The 18,254-nt window shown below is 45.5% G+C and overlaps 1 protein-coding gene across 9 annotated transcripts in view; it reads left to right on the top strand.

Moving 5' to 3' along the window:
* LOC116943710 (uncharacterized) overlaps positions 1–18,254 on the top strand; it is a 106,045-nt gene that overhangs the window by 84,980 nt on the left and 2,811 nt on the right. For all 9 annotated transcript variants that reach the window (XM_032956801.2, XM_032956802.2, XM_032956798.2 and 6 more), the window contains 10 exons: positions 1,162–1,297; positions 2,605–2,890; positions 6,427–6,563; positions 7,322–7,427; positions 8,502–8,709; positions 11,079–11,212; positions 12,653–12,808; positions 13,483–13,632; positions 16,508–16,629; positions 17,816–17,953. In XM_032956801.2, coding sequence (XP_032812692.1) covers positions 1,162–1,297; positions 2,605–2,890; positions 6,427–6,563; positions 7,322–7,427; positions 8,502–8,709; positions 11,079–11,212; positions 12,653–12,808; positions 13,483–13,632; positions 16,508–16,629; positions 17,816–17,932 — 1,552 coding nt within the window. In that variant the 3' untranslated portion in view covers positions 17,933–17,953. The remainder of the gene's footprint in view (positions 1–1,161; positions 1,298–2,604; positions 2,891–6,426; positions 6,564–7,321; positions 7,428–8,501; positions 8,710–11,078; positions 11,213–12,652; positions 12,809–13,482; positions 13,633–16,507; positions 16,630–17,815; positions 17,954–18,254) is intronic.

Raw genomic sequence — 18,254 nt, 5'->3', positions numbered from 1 at the left:
TTCATTCAAATATTTCGCTGTATATCATATTTCGTGTAAATTGTGCTGTTGAATCAGCACTTTGATGTTGGTTGGATTTTTGCATCTTGACAAAGCAACACAAAGTTGTCCATGGGAAAAAAAAAACAGGTTCGTTGAGATGAAGTCCAACATACTCAAAAGTGTGTCCTTGTAACTTATGACAGTGATAGAAATTCCAGGAATGATTGTAAACTGTCTTCGCTTCAGAATAATGGTAAGTTCACATTAGACGTTGCCCCGATCAATTCTCGAAATGAAGACAAAATCTCCACGATTGATTCTGCAATTAGTTCAGCCACGAAATTCCGGTGCATTTCACGAATCACCAGTTGCGTGCCATTGCATAATCATTTTTTTGGGGTTGAGATTTCGAATCCGCATTACAATGGTTCTTTTTTTCAAAACCAATTTATGAGATGGTATTCCAGAAGGTGTTAGCGTGGTGCAGACATTCTACTGGATAATTTGTGACATCACTCGGATTCAAGTAATTACCCAGCATTTCACACACCGTGCAGAGAGTCAGGCATTAGGCACAGATCACTAAAACTATATGTATAATGAGTTTGTGAGCGAACTTGGGGGTTCACGTGTGCACAGCGATGGATGTGAAGACTTATTCAGGGTACATTCCCTTTTATTCCCCAACTCCAACTTGAAATCTGTACACGGGAGAATACCACACTCAGCTCTCAGCCCACGTGTCACAGCACATGCGTGTTCGCCGTCGCTCCCTCCAGGAACCCGATGGCTTCACGCCAGCACAGGGGTGGGGCTACGGCTCGCGCATGCCTGCAGGGGGGGGCAGGGCCTCAGCATTGCATTGCCTATGCAAGTCAAATACTTATGAGGCCTGACCAGCAATCTTACCTATGGATGTAATTTATTGCACCCTGATGTGAATTTTTTGTGGTGGGGGGGGGGGCAGGGGGCTTATCTCAGACCCCCTACTTAACACTGTGCCATACTTACATTCAACTTGTGAGCCAAAGTAGTCACATCAGTATTAAGAAACTTGTCCTTTGTTTAAACTGCTGTGCTGGGAGATCAGAACGGTGTCCTCTGCATTGCATGTCCAGTGTGCTAACCATTACAATATGACAGCAATTAATTCGCACATTTCTGTCCGCTGTTGTGCAGGAAGGGTCGCGGCCGTCCCGATTGGGCCATATTTGGCCGCCTGATCCAGCATAGCGAGACCATCCTCTTCAAGCAGAAGTTCCTCGACTGGTTTGATGCAGTGCCCTCGGGTGGACCTCCTCGTGATCCTGACAGGGTGAGCCTTGATCACCTTTGCTCCTCCCCTGCATATTTCCTGCCCTACCATCCATGTAGTAGTGAGCACAGTACACTATGACTCCCATAAACCTGCAATTAATTCCCAGCTATGGATAAATTCAGTGGCAAATGATATGTAAACCTGTTTTCGGCATGCCTAAGCCTTAAATTATCACCAAGCGTGGTAATTACGAACAGTACTTGGAAGACAAAGGTGACCAGATATGGTGCTGACCACAAAATCTTCTTGTTTTCCATGCCAATCTAAATACGTGCTGTTGAACATCAATTGCTTCAACAGTCTTTATGGCTACATGGGGGTATTTGTGGTAGTAGTCGTACTCTCTCACGTGGAGCACTCATGATTTGTGCACTGTGCCACGATCACGATTACCTGGGTTCAATTCCAGGCCATGCACGACGCCTTTGCCCATAGCTTGGGCCTCCCATAGGTTGACTCAACCTAAAATGGCGACCTATCATGATATATGCGAAAAAATCTGCATCGAGCGTAGGTAGTTGGGCATGTGCGATTATGACGACACGATCTTACCTCGTCATGTGCCGCAACGTTCTTAATGGGTGCTCACTAACAGCACTTGCCCGAACATTCAAAATGAGCAACGTCCATCTCTTGACGCCCGTATTGATTTAGAGTATTTGGCTGCCGTACATTTGTAGTGTGTTGCAGAGGGACGCACACACTCTAAGTTGGAGGCAACACGTTTAATAAACAGCTCCGTAACACTCCGGGTTCTCCAACTAGGTGTGGCTATCGACCGCTATGTGCGTGTGAGCTTAAGCTGTACGAACGGGGTCAGGTAGCACACATGCCACCTGACCCACGAATCTCAGCTAAACTACACGACGAACGAGGAGCAGGCAGCGAAGAGCGAAGTCCTCTCCCCAAAAACGATCCCCGAATCCCCTCGGCGCTCCCCCTTCATTTTCCAAGCCGCGGCCTCGCTCCCCCCTCGGCCGCGTCATCGGCCACGCCTCCTGCTGTATCAAGCCCGGGCTCCCGGCCTCCGGTCACGTGTCCCTTAAGCCTCCAATGGAGGCTCACGACGCTCAGCGGCACTCCAGAACCCGAGGCTGGCGCAACAGCACAGTGACCCTTATTTGCGTCACTACGCATTTCTACGTGATGGGCCACTTCGTTGAGCTGTAATTTGTGGCCAGGTCGCTTCTGAAAAAGAGCTATACAGCTCAGTGGGCCTTACCTGGTAAAAAGTAAATAAATATAGAAATTATGTGATTTCGACGAGGCCATATGAAGGCTTCTGATTGGTGCGTTCCTTCCAGGGTGACACCCAGCCGCCCGAGCTGCACCCGTGCGACATTCGCCTGATGCTCATCGAGCCCTCCGAGTCCCAGGACCCGGCGGGTGCCGCAGAGGCCCCTCTGGAGGGGCTAGGACCCGGCAGGGGGGCGCGGGGCGCCATGGGCGGCCGTGACATTGCCACAGCCGGCGTGGACGTGTGGCACATCCTGGACTGCGACTACAGCCGCGTACCTCAGTCGAGCGTGGGCCAGTTCCACGAGGGTGACACCTATGTGCTGAAGTGGAGATACGTGCTGCTCGGCACGGGTGAGGGCACGGCTTTGTGTGCTAAACACCGGGTGTGTAACGACGCGTCAATTCGTCCACTGAAACCCCCCATCCCTTCTGCTCACGGTGCATGCTCGGAATCGTGGCGCGCGTGCAATAAGAAGGCGCGTAACAATGTGGCGGCTGGATTGTTTGCAATTCGTGCGGATGCTTTGTGAACATTCACTTCAGGGCAAAATAGCGAATGAACGGGTACAAACTAGATGGTCAAAATGAGAAACAGCGAATGTGACACAAATAGCACCAACTGTTGAAGCGTACGACTCTGAATCGTTACATTTAATTGAATTTCTGGAGGAGTGGATTGTTACATACCCACTTTACATATGGTCTACTTCTAGGATGCATTATGATTCTATCATAACCCCATCTGCATTGGAGCTTTTATGTAAATAAGTCTATTTTACCTCTGAATTGCTCCATCTATATAATGCATCTATAAATCTACCATATTCATACTACTACAATGTTACCATAAATGTGTTCAATGGTAATTTGCACCATATAATTGGGTCAGAGGTGCAGTGGTGACCATATGCTATAAGCTCACTGACCTGAGTTCGAAACCTCGTCACAGCTAAAATCAGTGGTGACCGATATATCTGAACTGGTCCTCAGCTCTAACCACTTTCTCCCCACGAACCTACACTGACCAGCATGGTGAAGACTGATCAAACAACTATCATCACCGACTTGTGTTGGAGGCCTTCATGCAGCAGTGGGTTGATAAAAGTGTGAATATTATTTAATTATTAATGAATAAAATAACTATTATAATTGCACCATACCTCTCATAGAGCATACTTACTCAGTATGCCTAATACATATTTCACACATACAGTGTGGGAAAAAAAGTATTTGATCCCCTGCTGATTTTGTACGTTTGCCCACTGACAACGAAATGATCAGTCTATAATTTTAATGTTAGGTTTATTTGAACAGTGAGAGACAGAATAACAACAACAAAATCCAGAAAAACGCATGTCAAAAATGTTATAAATTGATTTGCATTTTTAATGAGGGAAATAAATATTTGACCCCCTCTCAATCAGAAAGATTTCTGGCTCCCAGGTATTTTTTATACAGGTAACGAGCTGAGATTAGGAGCACACTCTTAAAGGGAGTGCTCCTAATCTCAGCTTGTTACCTGTATAAAAGACACCTGTCCACAGAAGCAATCAATCAATCAGATTCCAAACTCTCCACCATGGCCAAGACCAAAGAGCTCTCCAAGGATGTCAGGGACAAGATTGTAGACATACACAAGGCTGGAATGGGCTACAAGACCATTGCCAAGCAGCTTGGTGAGAAGGTGACAACAGTTGGTGCGATTATTCGCAAATGGAAGAAACACAAAAGAACTGTCAATCTCCCTCGGCCTGGGGCTCCATGCAAGATCTCACCTCGTGGAGTTGCAATGATCATGTGAACGGTGAGGAATCAGCCCAGAACTACACGGGAGGGTCTTGTCAATGATCTCAAGGCAGCTGGGACCATAGTCACCAAGAAAACAATTGGTAGCACACTACGCCGTGAAGGACTGAAATCCTGCAGCGCCCGCAAGGTCCCCCTGCTCAAGAAAGCACATATACATGCCCGTCTGAAGTTTGCCAATTAACATCTGAATGATTCAGAGGACAACTGGGTGAAAATGTTGTGGTCAGATGAGACTAAAATGGAGCTCTTTGGCATCAACTCAACTCGCCGTGTTTGGAGGAGGAGGAATGCTGCCTATGACCCCAAGAACACCATCCCCACTGTCAAACATGGAGGTGGAAACATTATGCTTTGGGGGTCTTTTTCTGCTAAGGGGACAGGACAACTTCACCGCATCAAAGGGACGATGGACGGGGCCATGTACCGTCAAATCTTGGGTGAGAACCTCCTTCTCTCAGCCAGGGCATTGAAAATGGGTCGTGGATGGGTATTCCAGCATGACAATGACCCAAAACACACGGCCAAGGCAACAAAGGAGTGGCTCAAGAAGAAGCACATTAAGGTCCTGGAGTGGCCTAGCCAGTCTCCAGACCTTAATACCATAGAAAATCTGTGGAGGGAGCTGAAGGTTCGAGTTGCCAAAGGTCAGCCTCGAAAATTTAATGACTTAGAGAAGATCTGCTAAGAGGAGTGGGACAAAATCCCTCCTGAGATGTGTGCAAACCTGGTGGCCAACTACAAGAAACGTCTGACCTCTGTGATTGCCAACAAGGGTTTTGCCATCAAGTACTAAGTCATGTTTTGCAGAGGGGTCAAATACTTATTTCCCTCATTAAAATGCAAATCAATTTATAACATTTTTGACATGCGTTTTTCTGGATTTTTTTTGTTATTCTGTCTCTCACTGTTGAAATAAACCTACCATTAAAATTATTGATTGATAATTTCTTTGTCAGTGGGCAAATGTACAAAACCAGCAGGGGATCAAATACTTTTTTCCCTCACTGTATCTATAATTTATCACATGGGCGCAAGTGTGTCAGCTTCATCATCATCTTACTTCATCAAGTTCAATCCAACACCCATCAAACACAGATACGCTTCCAGTCCTGTACTTTATGACGATGTCTTGCTTAGAGAAGAGACTGAATGTGCAACAGGCACAGATTATTATAAATCGATGTCTTAAGTTATTTTAGCCACTCAAACGTGCCGGTTGTTGCTGGCTGCTGAATTTCTTTGATTGCCACCGCTACGGCGGTGAGATGTTTACTACCTCGCCTGGTATACAGGAGGGTCGTGGGTTCGATCCCAACCCTGATGCCTGTATATTTGGAGTTTACATGTTCTCCTCGTGATCGCATTGATTTTTCTCCGGGTCCACCAGTTATTCCCTCATTTAGAAACACGCGTTTAGAGTATTTGGCTGCTACAAATTTACACGTGATACGCCACCTCGTTGAGCTATCATTTTTGGCCAGGTCCCTTCCGAAAAAAGAGCTATACAGCTCAGTGGGCCTTACCTGGTAAAATTAGTTTTAAATAAATTTTGATTTAAAGCTTTCGTGACTGCAGTAATTCATATTCTTAGGTCTTTCGGTAAAGTCACGTTAAAGGGAAACAGTAAAATAATAAAATATATAAACACCGTTTAAAAATGAATAAATAAATGCAAACCGCCACTTCTTTCAAATGTTTCTTGCCGTTGTTTTCACACCTGATGATGACTGTTTGTGTTATGGTCGAAACGTCGTGAGAATTTTTATTGTTTTATATATATTTTATTATTTTATTGTTTCCCTTCAACGTGACTTTACCGAAAGAGCTAAGAATATAGTTTTAAATAGTTTAATATGGTCTCGATGGGCAGCGGTTGACTTACGCGCCCCAGCGTTTACTCCGCTTCGCAGTCGCAGGTGGAACCGTGTTTTATGCTTCCCAGCAGGAGCGATCGCAGCTCTGCCCGCGCGTGTTCTCTGCGCGGGGAAGTTTCCGCTCGCGCCGTGTGCTTGTTTTAACGCGGCCAACGATCGTGTTCCTGTGGTGGGCGGTGCTCATGTCCGCCGGGGGACGCGCAGACTCCCGCGGACGCGGCCCCGCGGCCGGCATGGAGCGCTGCGCCTACTTCTTCTGGCAGGGCCGGCACTCGACGGTGGACGAGAAGGGAACGACGGCACTCATGGCGGTGGAGCTGGGGGAAGACCGGGGACCCCAGGTCGCTCCTCCTCAACTTTAATCATTGTCACTGTCAGCAATAAGAACAATCGTAGCAATGGTAGAGCCACGGGATTCTTTTTTTTTGTGAGAGTACTGCAATGGGATATTTGGCCAATTTTATCAATACAGTGTTTGTGAAATGAATCAAGGGTACTCGGCGGGGGGAAAAAAAATTAACAAATACAACATGACAACACTTAAAGCTCCACACAGATGGATTCAAGAATCCATGACTGTACTGCCAACTCCTGGCCATCTGACAGCCTAAGCCTGCAATGCTTGATATCTACAGGCATTTTCTTTTCATTCACCTATGATACCACACTCCATCTTCCTCAACTAATAAGATCTGACTACACCGAGCACATTCAGGGTGATTTGGCCATAGGTTAGATATCACTGTCATTATATCTCTTGACAGGGCCACAATGCTAAAACAATGACCCATGTGCGGGTTTGGGGCGTGAGGAGTGCTGGTACAATGGTCAGCGCAATGCATTATTACTGATCTAATAATCGACTTGAGTTTGAGAACTTGTCCTGCGCTTCCCCTAAGTGAACTCAGCCTTAAATGAGCACCTTGTGGGGTGTGTAAATAGCAACACTAGGGAGACAATGCTGGTTGGGTGTGATTCAGACCACACCATTCCTTCACGTGCCTTGCTGAACCTTCATATAATTTTGGCAGGAGTTACCTCAACAGTCTGAATGGATACATGAGGGATCTTTGTCCATTGTTTTTTGTGTGTTTTGTAGGTTCCAGTGACCCAAGGCAGAGAACCTCCTTCTTTCCTGCAGCTCTTCCAGGGTGGGATGACTGTGCATGCTGGTCGGAGAGAAGAGGAGGAAGCTGGGACCCAGGGTCAGCGGCATTATTTACTCACACTGCTATGCGTGCACCTACATCCACACTCACATGCATGGAGTGCCTACATTTATCTGCTTACCTCTATCTCCTCCGTGAAGCAAAAAAGGGAAATCACGTGTGCATTTTAGGCTCAGCATGTCTAAGGTGTGCCTGTGTTGAAATGACCTGGAATGTGTACCTGATCCTGTCAGACCTTGGTAGCTAAGTATGGTCGAGTCTGGAAAGTGCTTGCGTGAGTGACCACTATGCATAAAACAGGGGACAGACACTTATGTGGAGCTATGTTCTGGGCAACAGAAACATCCATTGTTGTACATTACTGTACTACATTACCAAGTGTGCTGTAACTGCCTCCAACCAACCCCCACGACCCACACAACTTGGAGAGGTCATCATCCAACAGTAAATTCATAAAAAGGGGGATTGTTATTTATTTATTATTATTTTAATATTCCACCATGATTCTTCTCTAGTTTCTGTAGTTTTTTTGCATACTGACGTCATACCTCCCTTACATTGAATAAATTTCTGTAAGTCACTCTTCACATGGGCGTGAGTGTCATTATCATTAGCATACTTACTTTTGAATAAATATTACCACAGGTATGTACATCGTGGCTTTGTGAAGTATGGGCAAACATTCTGAATGACTGACCGGCATAGAGAGGCCTTGATCCTGCAGAGGATTCGCAAAAGGGCTGAAAATTCGTTTGTGCTTGCCACAAATGATCCGCAATATCTTGCTGATCTTGTCAAGGAGCATAAACCTTCACGCGAACTCTGGTCATCCTCGTAGCGGCTTTTGGCTAGCCATCAAACAAAGACGGTCACTGCATCGCGCGTTTTCACATGCACTTCTGTGGCCGTCTGGAACGCTCTTCCTTCCAATATTAGGAAGCCACTGGAGCTACGCACTTTTAAATCTCGATTGAAAACTCATTTCTATACAACTTATTTTCTGTGTGTTATTTTGTTTTCCTTCCCCCGCACCTCCATACATGTATAATCGTTATTTTAATTAGTTGCACCATAATCACCACAGATGGCATGCGCACGTGTCTGTGTTAGGTGACTGGCGGCTATACTGCGTCCGGGGCGAGGTACCGCTGGAGGCGCACCTGCTGGAGGTGGCGTGCCACGTGAGCAGCCTGCGCTCGCGAGCCCACATGCTGCTGCTCAACGTGCACCAGGCGTCCATCCTGCTGTGGCACGGCTGCAAGGCTCAGCCATCTGGCCGGCCCGTGGCAAAGCAGGCAGCCAAACGCATCGGCGAGCTGTGAGTGCTTGTGTGTGCTGCGTGCGTTTGTGTGGAGCACCGCGGTGGCGAGATGTTAACTACCTCACCTGGTATGGAGGAGGCCTGATATCTCTATATTTGGAGTTTGCATGTTCTCTCTGTGGTCGTGTGGATCTTTATCTGGGTCCTGTGGTTTTTCCCTCCACATTTAGAAACATGTGTTTCGTGGATTTGGCTGCTATAAATTTCCACATGATAAGCCACTTCATTACGCTATAATTTGTCGCCAGGTCGCTTTTGAAAAAAAACTATATTGCTCAGTGAGCCTTACCTTGTAAAATAAAAAGTGTATTAGTGTGTGCACGTGTACTGATGTTTGCTCTGAGCAGGTATCAAACCCGGCGATCAGAGTTTGATTCCCGCTCACAGCCAATATCGGTGACGAATATCTGAACCCGTCTTGGGTCTCCCCTATATTGACTCCGCCTTAAGTGAGTCCCTGGTGTGTTGTATTAAACAACAGCAATTGCCATGGTGTAGCAACAGCACCATCTCATGTGCTGTGTTGACCTTCATAGGTGCTCGCGAACAATTCCTTTGACTGCCTGTGTAGCCTATATGAGATGTGTTTGTTTGTTTGGTGGTGAGCGGTAGTGTAGTGGTTAGAGAACTGCGCTTTGAACCCAGAAACCCCAGTTCGATACCCAGCCATAGCTAACATAAGTGATGATTATCTGAATTAGTCCTGGGCCTGGATCAGTGCCCAGGTTAGCTCAGCCTTAAATTAGTGCTAGGAGCAGTATGGAATACATCAGAACGGGTGAGATAAATGCGGTCCGGCATTAAGCTGGTCACACAACCTTCATAGGTCCTCAATAACAAGACTTGCCCCAACAACCTGTATAGGTTACATGGGGTATGTATGTCTTTGCATACATGTATGTATATGACAAATGATCCCTGTATATCCTTTAACAAACTGTTAAGGCAAGTGCCTTCAGCAAGCAGCTATTAACGCTGGCATGGCGTCGAGAGGGTGGTATGGTATGGTCAACATTGTCAGTGGAAAAACAAAGGTAGCCATTTTCAAGTTTCAAGTTTCATTTATTAGGTATAACCCTGTGAGCCACGCGGCTCTTAATGTCGGGTGCAACCGCAACAAACAAAATATGAATCTACATTGCAGAAAACTATTACACCACAACCAGACCAAAATAAAGCTACAAAAACAATGTAACAACAGTAATCATAGGAACTGTGATTTTAAATTTAACAATAAACGATATACATAACACGTACGACAAAACCTGCAGCCATAGCTGGCAGCACGACACTCCCAGTGTATGGTGTGTGAGTGAGTCAGCAGCAGCGTGAGTGAGTGTATGATGTGCGAGTCAGCGTATGATGATTGAGTCAGTATAAGGTTGAGTGAGTGTATGATGTGAGTCAGCGCACGATGTGTTAGTCAGCGCATGATGAGTGAGTCAGTGTATGATGTGCGAGTGAGCCAGCAAACAATGAGTGAACCTGTGTATGATGAGTGAATGGGTCAGTGGTTGTGCGAGTGTATGATGTGTGAGTGAGTAAGCGCATGATGAGCGAGTCAGTGCATGATGTGTGAGTGAGTCAGTGCATAGTGTGAGTAAGTCAGTGTATGATGTGTGAGTGAGTCAGTGTATGATGTGTGAGTGAGTCAGTGTATGGTGTGTGAGTCAGTGCATGATGTGTGAGTGAGTCAGTGCATGATGTGTGATTGAGTCAGTGTATGATGTATGAGAAAGTCAGTGTCGGCTCCCTCTGCCCGCGCCATCGCCCCCCCCCCGGCTCCGTCGCCCCCCCTGGCTCCGTCGCCCCCCCCCCCAGCTCCGTCAGCCCCCTCCTGGCTCCGTCGCCCCCCCCCCCGGCTCCGCCCCCTGCCCCCCCCGGCTCCGTCCACCCCCCCCCCATGGATTCGTGATAGAGGCCTCATTAAACCCTCCTGTAGAATGACAGCTTTAGTAGGTAGGTGCTTGATAATAAATGGCACCTGTTCTGACAGTTAATATTATTTAATGCTAAATGACAATAGCAATGTATTTTTCTGTATGTATGTGTATCCACAATATTATCAGCCTTGACATATTCCCTCCCTTGGCTGCCACTCTATCATTAGTCTCAACCACCATCCATTATCTCCTTTAGCGACAAGTCTTGCACAAGCTCACTCACTAGATTGCATATGTCCTCTAATCCATGTGTTTCTCTCTCTCTCTGTCTCTCAATGTATATGCAAGCGTGCATATTTTCATCTTTTGTTCCATTTTCTTCCTCGACGTTCCCATGTTTCTCATCCGCGTGGCATTGCTAACCTTGTCGACCTCATTGCAGCTGACCCTAACGTAGCTGCCACTGGTGGTGTGTGCGTGCAGGTGCCCGCTGGAGGCAGGGCTGCACAGCAGCAGTCGCCTGAACATTGAGGAGTGTGAGGAGGGGGCTGAGCCCACGGCATTCTGGGATGCGCTTGGGCGCCGCAACCGCAAGGCATACGACTGCATGCTGCAGGGTGTGTGGCGCACGACCCTACGCCCCATTCGTCTACCTGCGCCCCCACAACCTTACCTAAACTAAACTATTTTTTATTTTACCAAGTAAGGCCCACTGAGCTATGTAGTGCTTTTTCAGAAGCGACCTGGCTACAAATGATAGCTCAACCAAGTGGCTTATCATGCGGAAAGTTACAGCAGCCAAATACTCTAAATGCATGTTTCTAAATGATGTGGAGGGAAAAACCCGGAGGACCCGGAGAAAAAATCCATGCAACCACTTGGACAGAGACGTGCAAACTCCAAATATACGGTCGTCAGGGTTGGAATCGAACCGACGACCTCCTGCATACCAGGCGAAGTAGTTAACATCTTGCCACCACGGCGCCCGGTGGCGTAGCATGATTGGCATGGGCTCTCACTCAAGGAATTAAATGGAGCCCCCTGTCCAATGTCCCACACTTTGTAGGCCAGTTCCTGGATCCTGCATGGCCCCTGGAGCAGTTGCACGTCCTGCACACTTGATAGCTACGCCACTGCTTGCGAGTCATCCTTGTGTAATGACGACTTGACACACTTCTCTTAAGATGGCACTGTAATGAAGACACGTGCACTTGACATCAGGCGGAGATCCCCACTGCAACAGCCCCGAGTCTCCCGCGCATCTCCCTTATTTATCAACACGAGGCCACGCCCCCTTTCTAGATCATTCTCCCTGACTCTGGACGCTGGCTCTACCGGCAGACTCCACCGTCCTCTTCCGTCACCTGACCACGCTTCCTTCTCGAACATTCCCGTAGCCACCAGTCCCTTCCCACTCACACTGATACACATGTCATTACCTCCCGTGGCCACTAGTGCATTCGTATTGCAGGCTGACCCCTCACATCGCATGCAGGCTCTATTGACATTACACTTTCACATTCATCCTTCATTTCTGTTTACAAGTGCATCCCTTTCTATCATCTTCTCTCTCTCTCTCTGCATCCCAAAGTACTTGCTGTGTTGTATTCTTGTTCATGTCTGTGGTGGTTGTTGTGGCCATCCATATCTTTATCTACCTGTGTCTCAGCCTTTTTCAATCAGTGTCAATGTATGCTTCTCAAATATGTTCATGCTTGTATGCATGTGTACTGTATGTTTATGTGTGTGTATCCCGTTGTATTTGTGTGTGTGTGGGGAGTGGTGGTATAATTTTTAAAGTGCTGCTCTACGTACCCCACAACCCAAGTTAATGTCCCGGCTAGAGCTACTATCATTGTCAAGTGATATCCGAACTAGTGCTTCGCCAAGGTGAACAAGCCATACAATAACTACCTGGTCCACTGTGTAAATATCGGCACTGGGGAGATGAATGAGGCCCGGCGTGGTGTTCTCCAAACCGACTCCCTGCCTTGTGCCGGCCTTAATAGATGCTCTCTCGACACGTGGGATCTGTGTGCGCGTGTCTGTGTGTGCAGACCCAGGCAGGTTTAACTTCACCCCGCGGTTGTTCGGCCTGGAGGTGTCGTGTGGCCGTCTGGTGGCACGGGAGCGGCTGTACGCGGCGCGCATTCCCGGAGCCGTTTGCTCCACCCCCTTCCTGCAGGACGAGCTGTACAGCGGCAGCCAGCCAGGTGTGTGCGTGCGTTTGTGAACAACATTAGCCGATTGTGTGTCCATCCCAAGTCAGCCAGGCCTATGTGTGTACATCAGCACCGCTTAGTCGTGTATATCTCCCAGCTAAGCTACGCGTGTGTATCTACGGTACGAGTCATTGGCGCTTTGCACTGGGTTGAATATGAATAATTAATTGGATGCTTACCACGTTTTTTATTTTGGTCTGGATAAATGTGAGCGTGCTGCGCTATGAACCTGGAAACTTGAGTTTGATTCCCAACCGCTGCTAATAGCAGTGGTGAGTGATATCTGAACTTGTCCTGAGCCTCTTCGAAGTCGACTCAAACTTAAATTAGTACCTAATGCGATATATAATCAAGTGGTACTGAGGAGACAAAGATGGCTGGGTGTGGTAGTGGCCACACGTTTCAAGTTTCAACATCAACTCATGTGCCCTATCCATCCTTAACAGGTGCTCTCTAACACCACTTGCCCAAACAGTATATATGGTTGCAGTGCATGCTTATCTAGATTGAAAACTAATTTCTTTATAACTGCTTTTTGCGTTTAGTTTTGTTGCTCTTACCCCGCACCTCTGATTAGCACGGTTGGCTACGTACGGTGAACAATACTTTCCACAACAGTCTCTATGGCTATAAGTTGGCATTCTTATCTCTGTGTGTGAGTGCAGCCCTGTTCGTGGTGGACAATCACCAGGAGGTGTACCTGTGGCAGGGCTGGTGGCCCAACGGGGGTGACCCCCACTCAAACTCTCTGTCTCGCCATCTGTGGCACCAGGCCCGCCGAGCTGCCATGCAGACTGTCCTGAGCTACTGCACAGGTGCGCGCGTGTGCAGGGCGACGTGCTGAGCATGTGCCCCACGTGGCCTTTTATAATTGTGCATTCATATGGTGATCACATGTCTCAGCATCTCAAAGCACCTTACATGACATCTCATCTCAGCCATTCAAAGGGGACCCCCAATGGCAGCTGTCCCTGTGCGGCACAATGTGACGCAGTGCCTGCCTGCAAATGGGTATTAGTCTGCCAGTAGGGGACAATAATTCCGGTGTGTGTTTCCAAGTAACTAAAATCAGGTAGCAACAGACAACATTGATTATTGTACATCATATAAGAATTAACCCGTTGTTTTTAAATTGAGCCAAAGACATAGGAACACAGAAAAAGAGATGATGATAGGGAGTTGCAAAGCCAGCAAGAGTACAAAACGTGAGAACCATTTTTTTTTATATTGATGAAGGTTATAAGAATCCTGCTTAGAGAGGACACAAGATAGTTCCAAAGCCAATAACAGACAGCTTGGATTATAGCACACAGTGCTTCATTTTAAACAGAACAGTCCAAAACGCTGTTTCAGGACATTATTTTGAACTTGCCTTTTGCCCGTCCAATGACGGGTGTATTGCAGTAAATCTGAAACTTGCAAGCAAAACGCAGACCGCGACGTGATATATTTATTGCATCCATTCGTGTGCAATTTGTAAGGTCGTGAAGACACAGACTTATTTCATTTAAAGGGTTATAAGCCCTTGTTCATCATAACGTCCTTTTTACTTCTATGTCTCAACAGCGTTACAGAGATCACGTGACATGAGGGTTCTGCCTTTGTAGTGAGGGTTGTAAGTTGACGCTGAGGAGGGGGGAGGAGGCGCCTCGCCCCCCCCATGTGGAGTGACGTCACCCTCTAATTATTATTAATGGAGGGGGATTCCATTTGGAGGACGTCACCTGCTCATGATTATTAATGAGGGGGGCTATTTGATGTGGAGTGACGTCACATGCTCATGATTATTAATGAGGGGGGGGGGGTTCTTCTTGTGGAGTGAGTCACCCGCTCATGACTATTAATGAGAGGGGGTCCATGTGGAGGACGTCACCTGTTTATGATTATTAATGAGGGGGGCTGGTAGATGTGGAGTGACGTTACGCGCGGGACACACAGACATTCTTGGCTCATTGTCGTAAATAATTTTAATGAAAACCGCACTGACAATATGGTGAATCCATTGATGAATGTCCTTTTATAAACCTGTTCAAAAGATTATAACAGTATAAGGTGCAATAATCTAGCATTATTATGTATGAAAATATTTTCATAATCTAGTGGTCGTACCTCATGCCAATAATCGTGAACTTCAAGCCAGCATATCAGCAGTCTGGATTTTTTTGTTGTAAGAAATTAAGTTATGATAGTTCAATAGATACGATTGAACAGGTTTTCTTCCATTGACCAAGGGTATAGCAATGTGGGAAAAATAAACAATGGAGATTACAAAGTAAAGTGGCACGAGGTAAAAAGGATGAAGAAAAATGTCATAGCCTACAATGTGATGGTTAAACAAACTATGCAGTGAGGAAATGTTCATTTTGATAGAAAAAATTCCTTGACATTGGCAGAGTATCACATATTTTTTGTCCTTTCTCTGCACCTCCAATTAGCACGGTTGGCAATGTAGGGTGTGAAAGAAGTTCAACATACTTACATACATTGACTGTGGTAGTCGTGATACAAGAGTGATGCGCAGGTGAGTCAGCAATATTGAGAGAGTGATTGCAATTAATCATTGAGCACAGTAGCATCAATCAACTGAACTTATGCACGTTGCATTGTATGAAGCAGAGACAGGTACGAACCCGTGGCACCAACCGTGGTAGGAAGTGGGAGCATGTGTTACCAACTCACACTAGACGGCGTACGTACACATTCATCATTCGTTGCACTTGGAAGTGAATAACTAACTAGCACGTATCGTTATCTTTATGTATATAATAGCAATATCATGATTTATGTATATAATGGCAATATCATGATTTATGTATATAATAGCAATATCAGGATTTATGTATATAATAGCAATATCATGATTTATGTATATAATAGCAATATCATGATTTATGTATATAATAGCAATATCATGATTTATGTATATAATGGTAATATCAGGATTTATGTATATAATAGCAATATCAGGATTTATCTATATAATCGCAATATCATGATTTATGTATATAATAGCAATATCAGGATTTATGTATATAATAGCAACATCAGGATTTATGTCTATAATAGCAATATAATCATTTATGTATATAATAGAAATTTCAAGATTTATGTATATAATAGCAATATCAGGATTTATGTATATAATAGCAATATCAGGATTTATGTATATAATATCAATATCAGGATTTATGTATATAATCGCAATATCATGATTTATGTATATAATAGCAATATCATGATGTATGCTCTCTGTTCTATGCCTTGCAATGATTAAGGGTCACAATTCGATTCAAGATTTATTTTCCTGCCTCTTTATCTTGTTAAAAAATCGAATACTGCCTTGTTTGCATTCTCTCTTGTAAAAAAGAAAATATGTTCTACCTAATTTAGTCCTTTATCCTAAATATTTAATTTAGTATATAATTTGTGTAAATCATAAACCATTGAGTTTTACAAGTGCGATTCTTTGCATGTATCGTGAGAGCTCAAATCTAATTTAATTGATGAACTGAAAAATTGTTATATCCCTACTATACGTTATTATTATTATTGTTGTTGTCTATGAAGCCTAATGACTTTTTCAGTAGGCCCCTTGCCAAATTTTCTCAGGAGGAGGTGATGTTGCTATGTGTAATCTAAATTGAGTTTGTGTGTGTTTGTGTGTGTGTGCAATGCCATGTATGGATGTAGCGAAGTCCCCAAGCCACCCCCCCAAGGCATACCTGATCCACGCCGGTCTGGAGCCCCTCACCTTCACCAATGTGTTTCCTTCCTGGGAACATCGGCAGGATGTCGCTGAAATCAGTGAGAAGGCAAGCCCTGCACCACCATCTCAACCCACCATCGCACTGCCTGACGCACGCTTTTGGTCCAAATGTAATATTGAAGTTGCCTGTGTGGCAGCAGTTGACAATGATGACTGCACTGTATTGATGATTCCCAATGAGAAGGAAACCACGATGCAGTTGGGTAATTTTCCTGCTGCTTTATGAAATAATATGGCCACACTTTTGACTCTTTTTGGTTGGTCTGAATCTGTGGGCGCCAAGGTGACGAGATGTTATCTCCCTTGCCTGGTATGCAGGAAGTAATGGTTTCAATCTGACCCTGATGTCATTATATTTGGAGGTTGCATGTTCTCATGATACAAGCCACTTTGATGAACTATTATGTGTGACCAGGTCGAGCTAATAGCTCAGTAGGCTTTACCTTGCAAAATTAAATATTTAGTTTTTACATGCATTATGGTTTTGTCACGTAACATGCAAGGCATAATGGGAGGACCGATCCAGTGGTTATCGCTCTTTTACTGTCGAGGAATCTCGTTGATTATGTATTATTACTCTTATTTGGTAATACCTCATCTCAAATTTCTGCCTGATTAGTTTCCCATTTACAGACTGTATTATAATTGGTTTATTGTAGGGTTATTTGACAACCGGTGAGCCCATACCATTTTCAGAATCGATTACAGGTTATGAAAATCACTAACCGGTAATTGTTTCCAGTGGAACATTAGCAATTAATTCACCTTTACCTTTTAACTGAGAAACGAGGGCAAATATACCACTCGGCAACCTAGGCCACCATGTGAAATTACTTGTTTGCCTGCTGGTGGTGCAAGGGCCTCCATTAGAAAAAAAATGTGGTCCACTCTTCCGCGCTAACCTGATGTCTTGCCAATCGACTCTGGTGTACCCATTTATACTGCTGAGTGAACAGAGGTGGGGGGGGGGGTTAAGAAACTTGGCCCTTTTTTTAACTGATATTAAATAGAGCCATTGACCACTAGGTTGTGCAAGTCCAGCGAAATATCCACGTAAACCATGGCAGCTCCCTTTTTTTCTCAGTTAAAAAGTCAAATATACTTGTTTAAGGCTGTCCAATGCAGTTTTTTTTAAATGCAGTTATTTTAATGCAGTTACCAGAAACGCAGAACAGTTTTTACAACTCTAGTTTATTGTCTCTGCGGTGTTGACTCCCCGTGCATGGCCACAGAATGTGCAGGCAAGCAGCCAGATCACGCTGGTGCAGGATGTGCTGGAGGCTCTGAGCCATCCTGGCACAGCGGGCCGGCCCTTACCTGTGGGGGCCGAGACCCAGCCAGCCACATAGCCCCACAAGCCCGACACAGAGGTGGGTGACCATTGCTGTGTGCAGTAGAGTGAGAGAGACATACATAAAGAGCCTAACAATGAAGAAAGAAATGTTCCGTGTTTTTTGCAGTCCGAATGTGACTTACCCTTTTTTTAAAGGAATGTTTGCCCTATAATCCAGCTCATTGGAGGCAATTGTCAGTCGATGACATGTAATTATTAAACTCTGAAATCTGCTGAGCTATGGGGTTGCCAATACATGTCAGTACAGAAAATGGGTTTGTGAACTCGTTCATGCAGACTTTTGAGCATTATCTCCTTGGATATGTGGTATGTCTTTG

Source organism: Petromyzon marinus, chromosome 19, assembly GCF_048934315.1.
Source record: "Petromyzon marinus isolate PM22_M1 ecotype Great Lakes invasive population chromosome 19, UKy_Petmar_22M1.pri1.0, whole genome shotgun sequence".
Lineage (NCBI taxonomy): Eukaryota > Metazoa > Chordata > Hyperoartia > Petromyzontiformes > Petromyzontidae > Petromyzon > Petromyzon marinus.
Note: the sequence above shows the minus strand (reverse complement) of the source record. Positions and strands in the feature narration are given on the sequence as shown.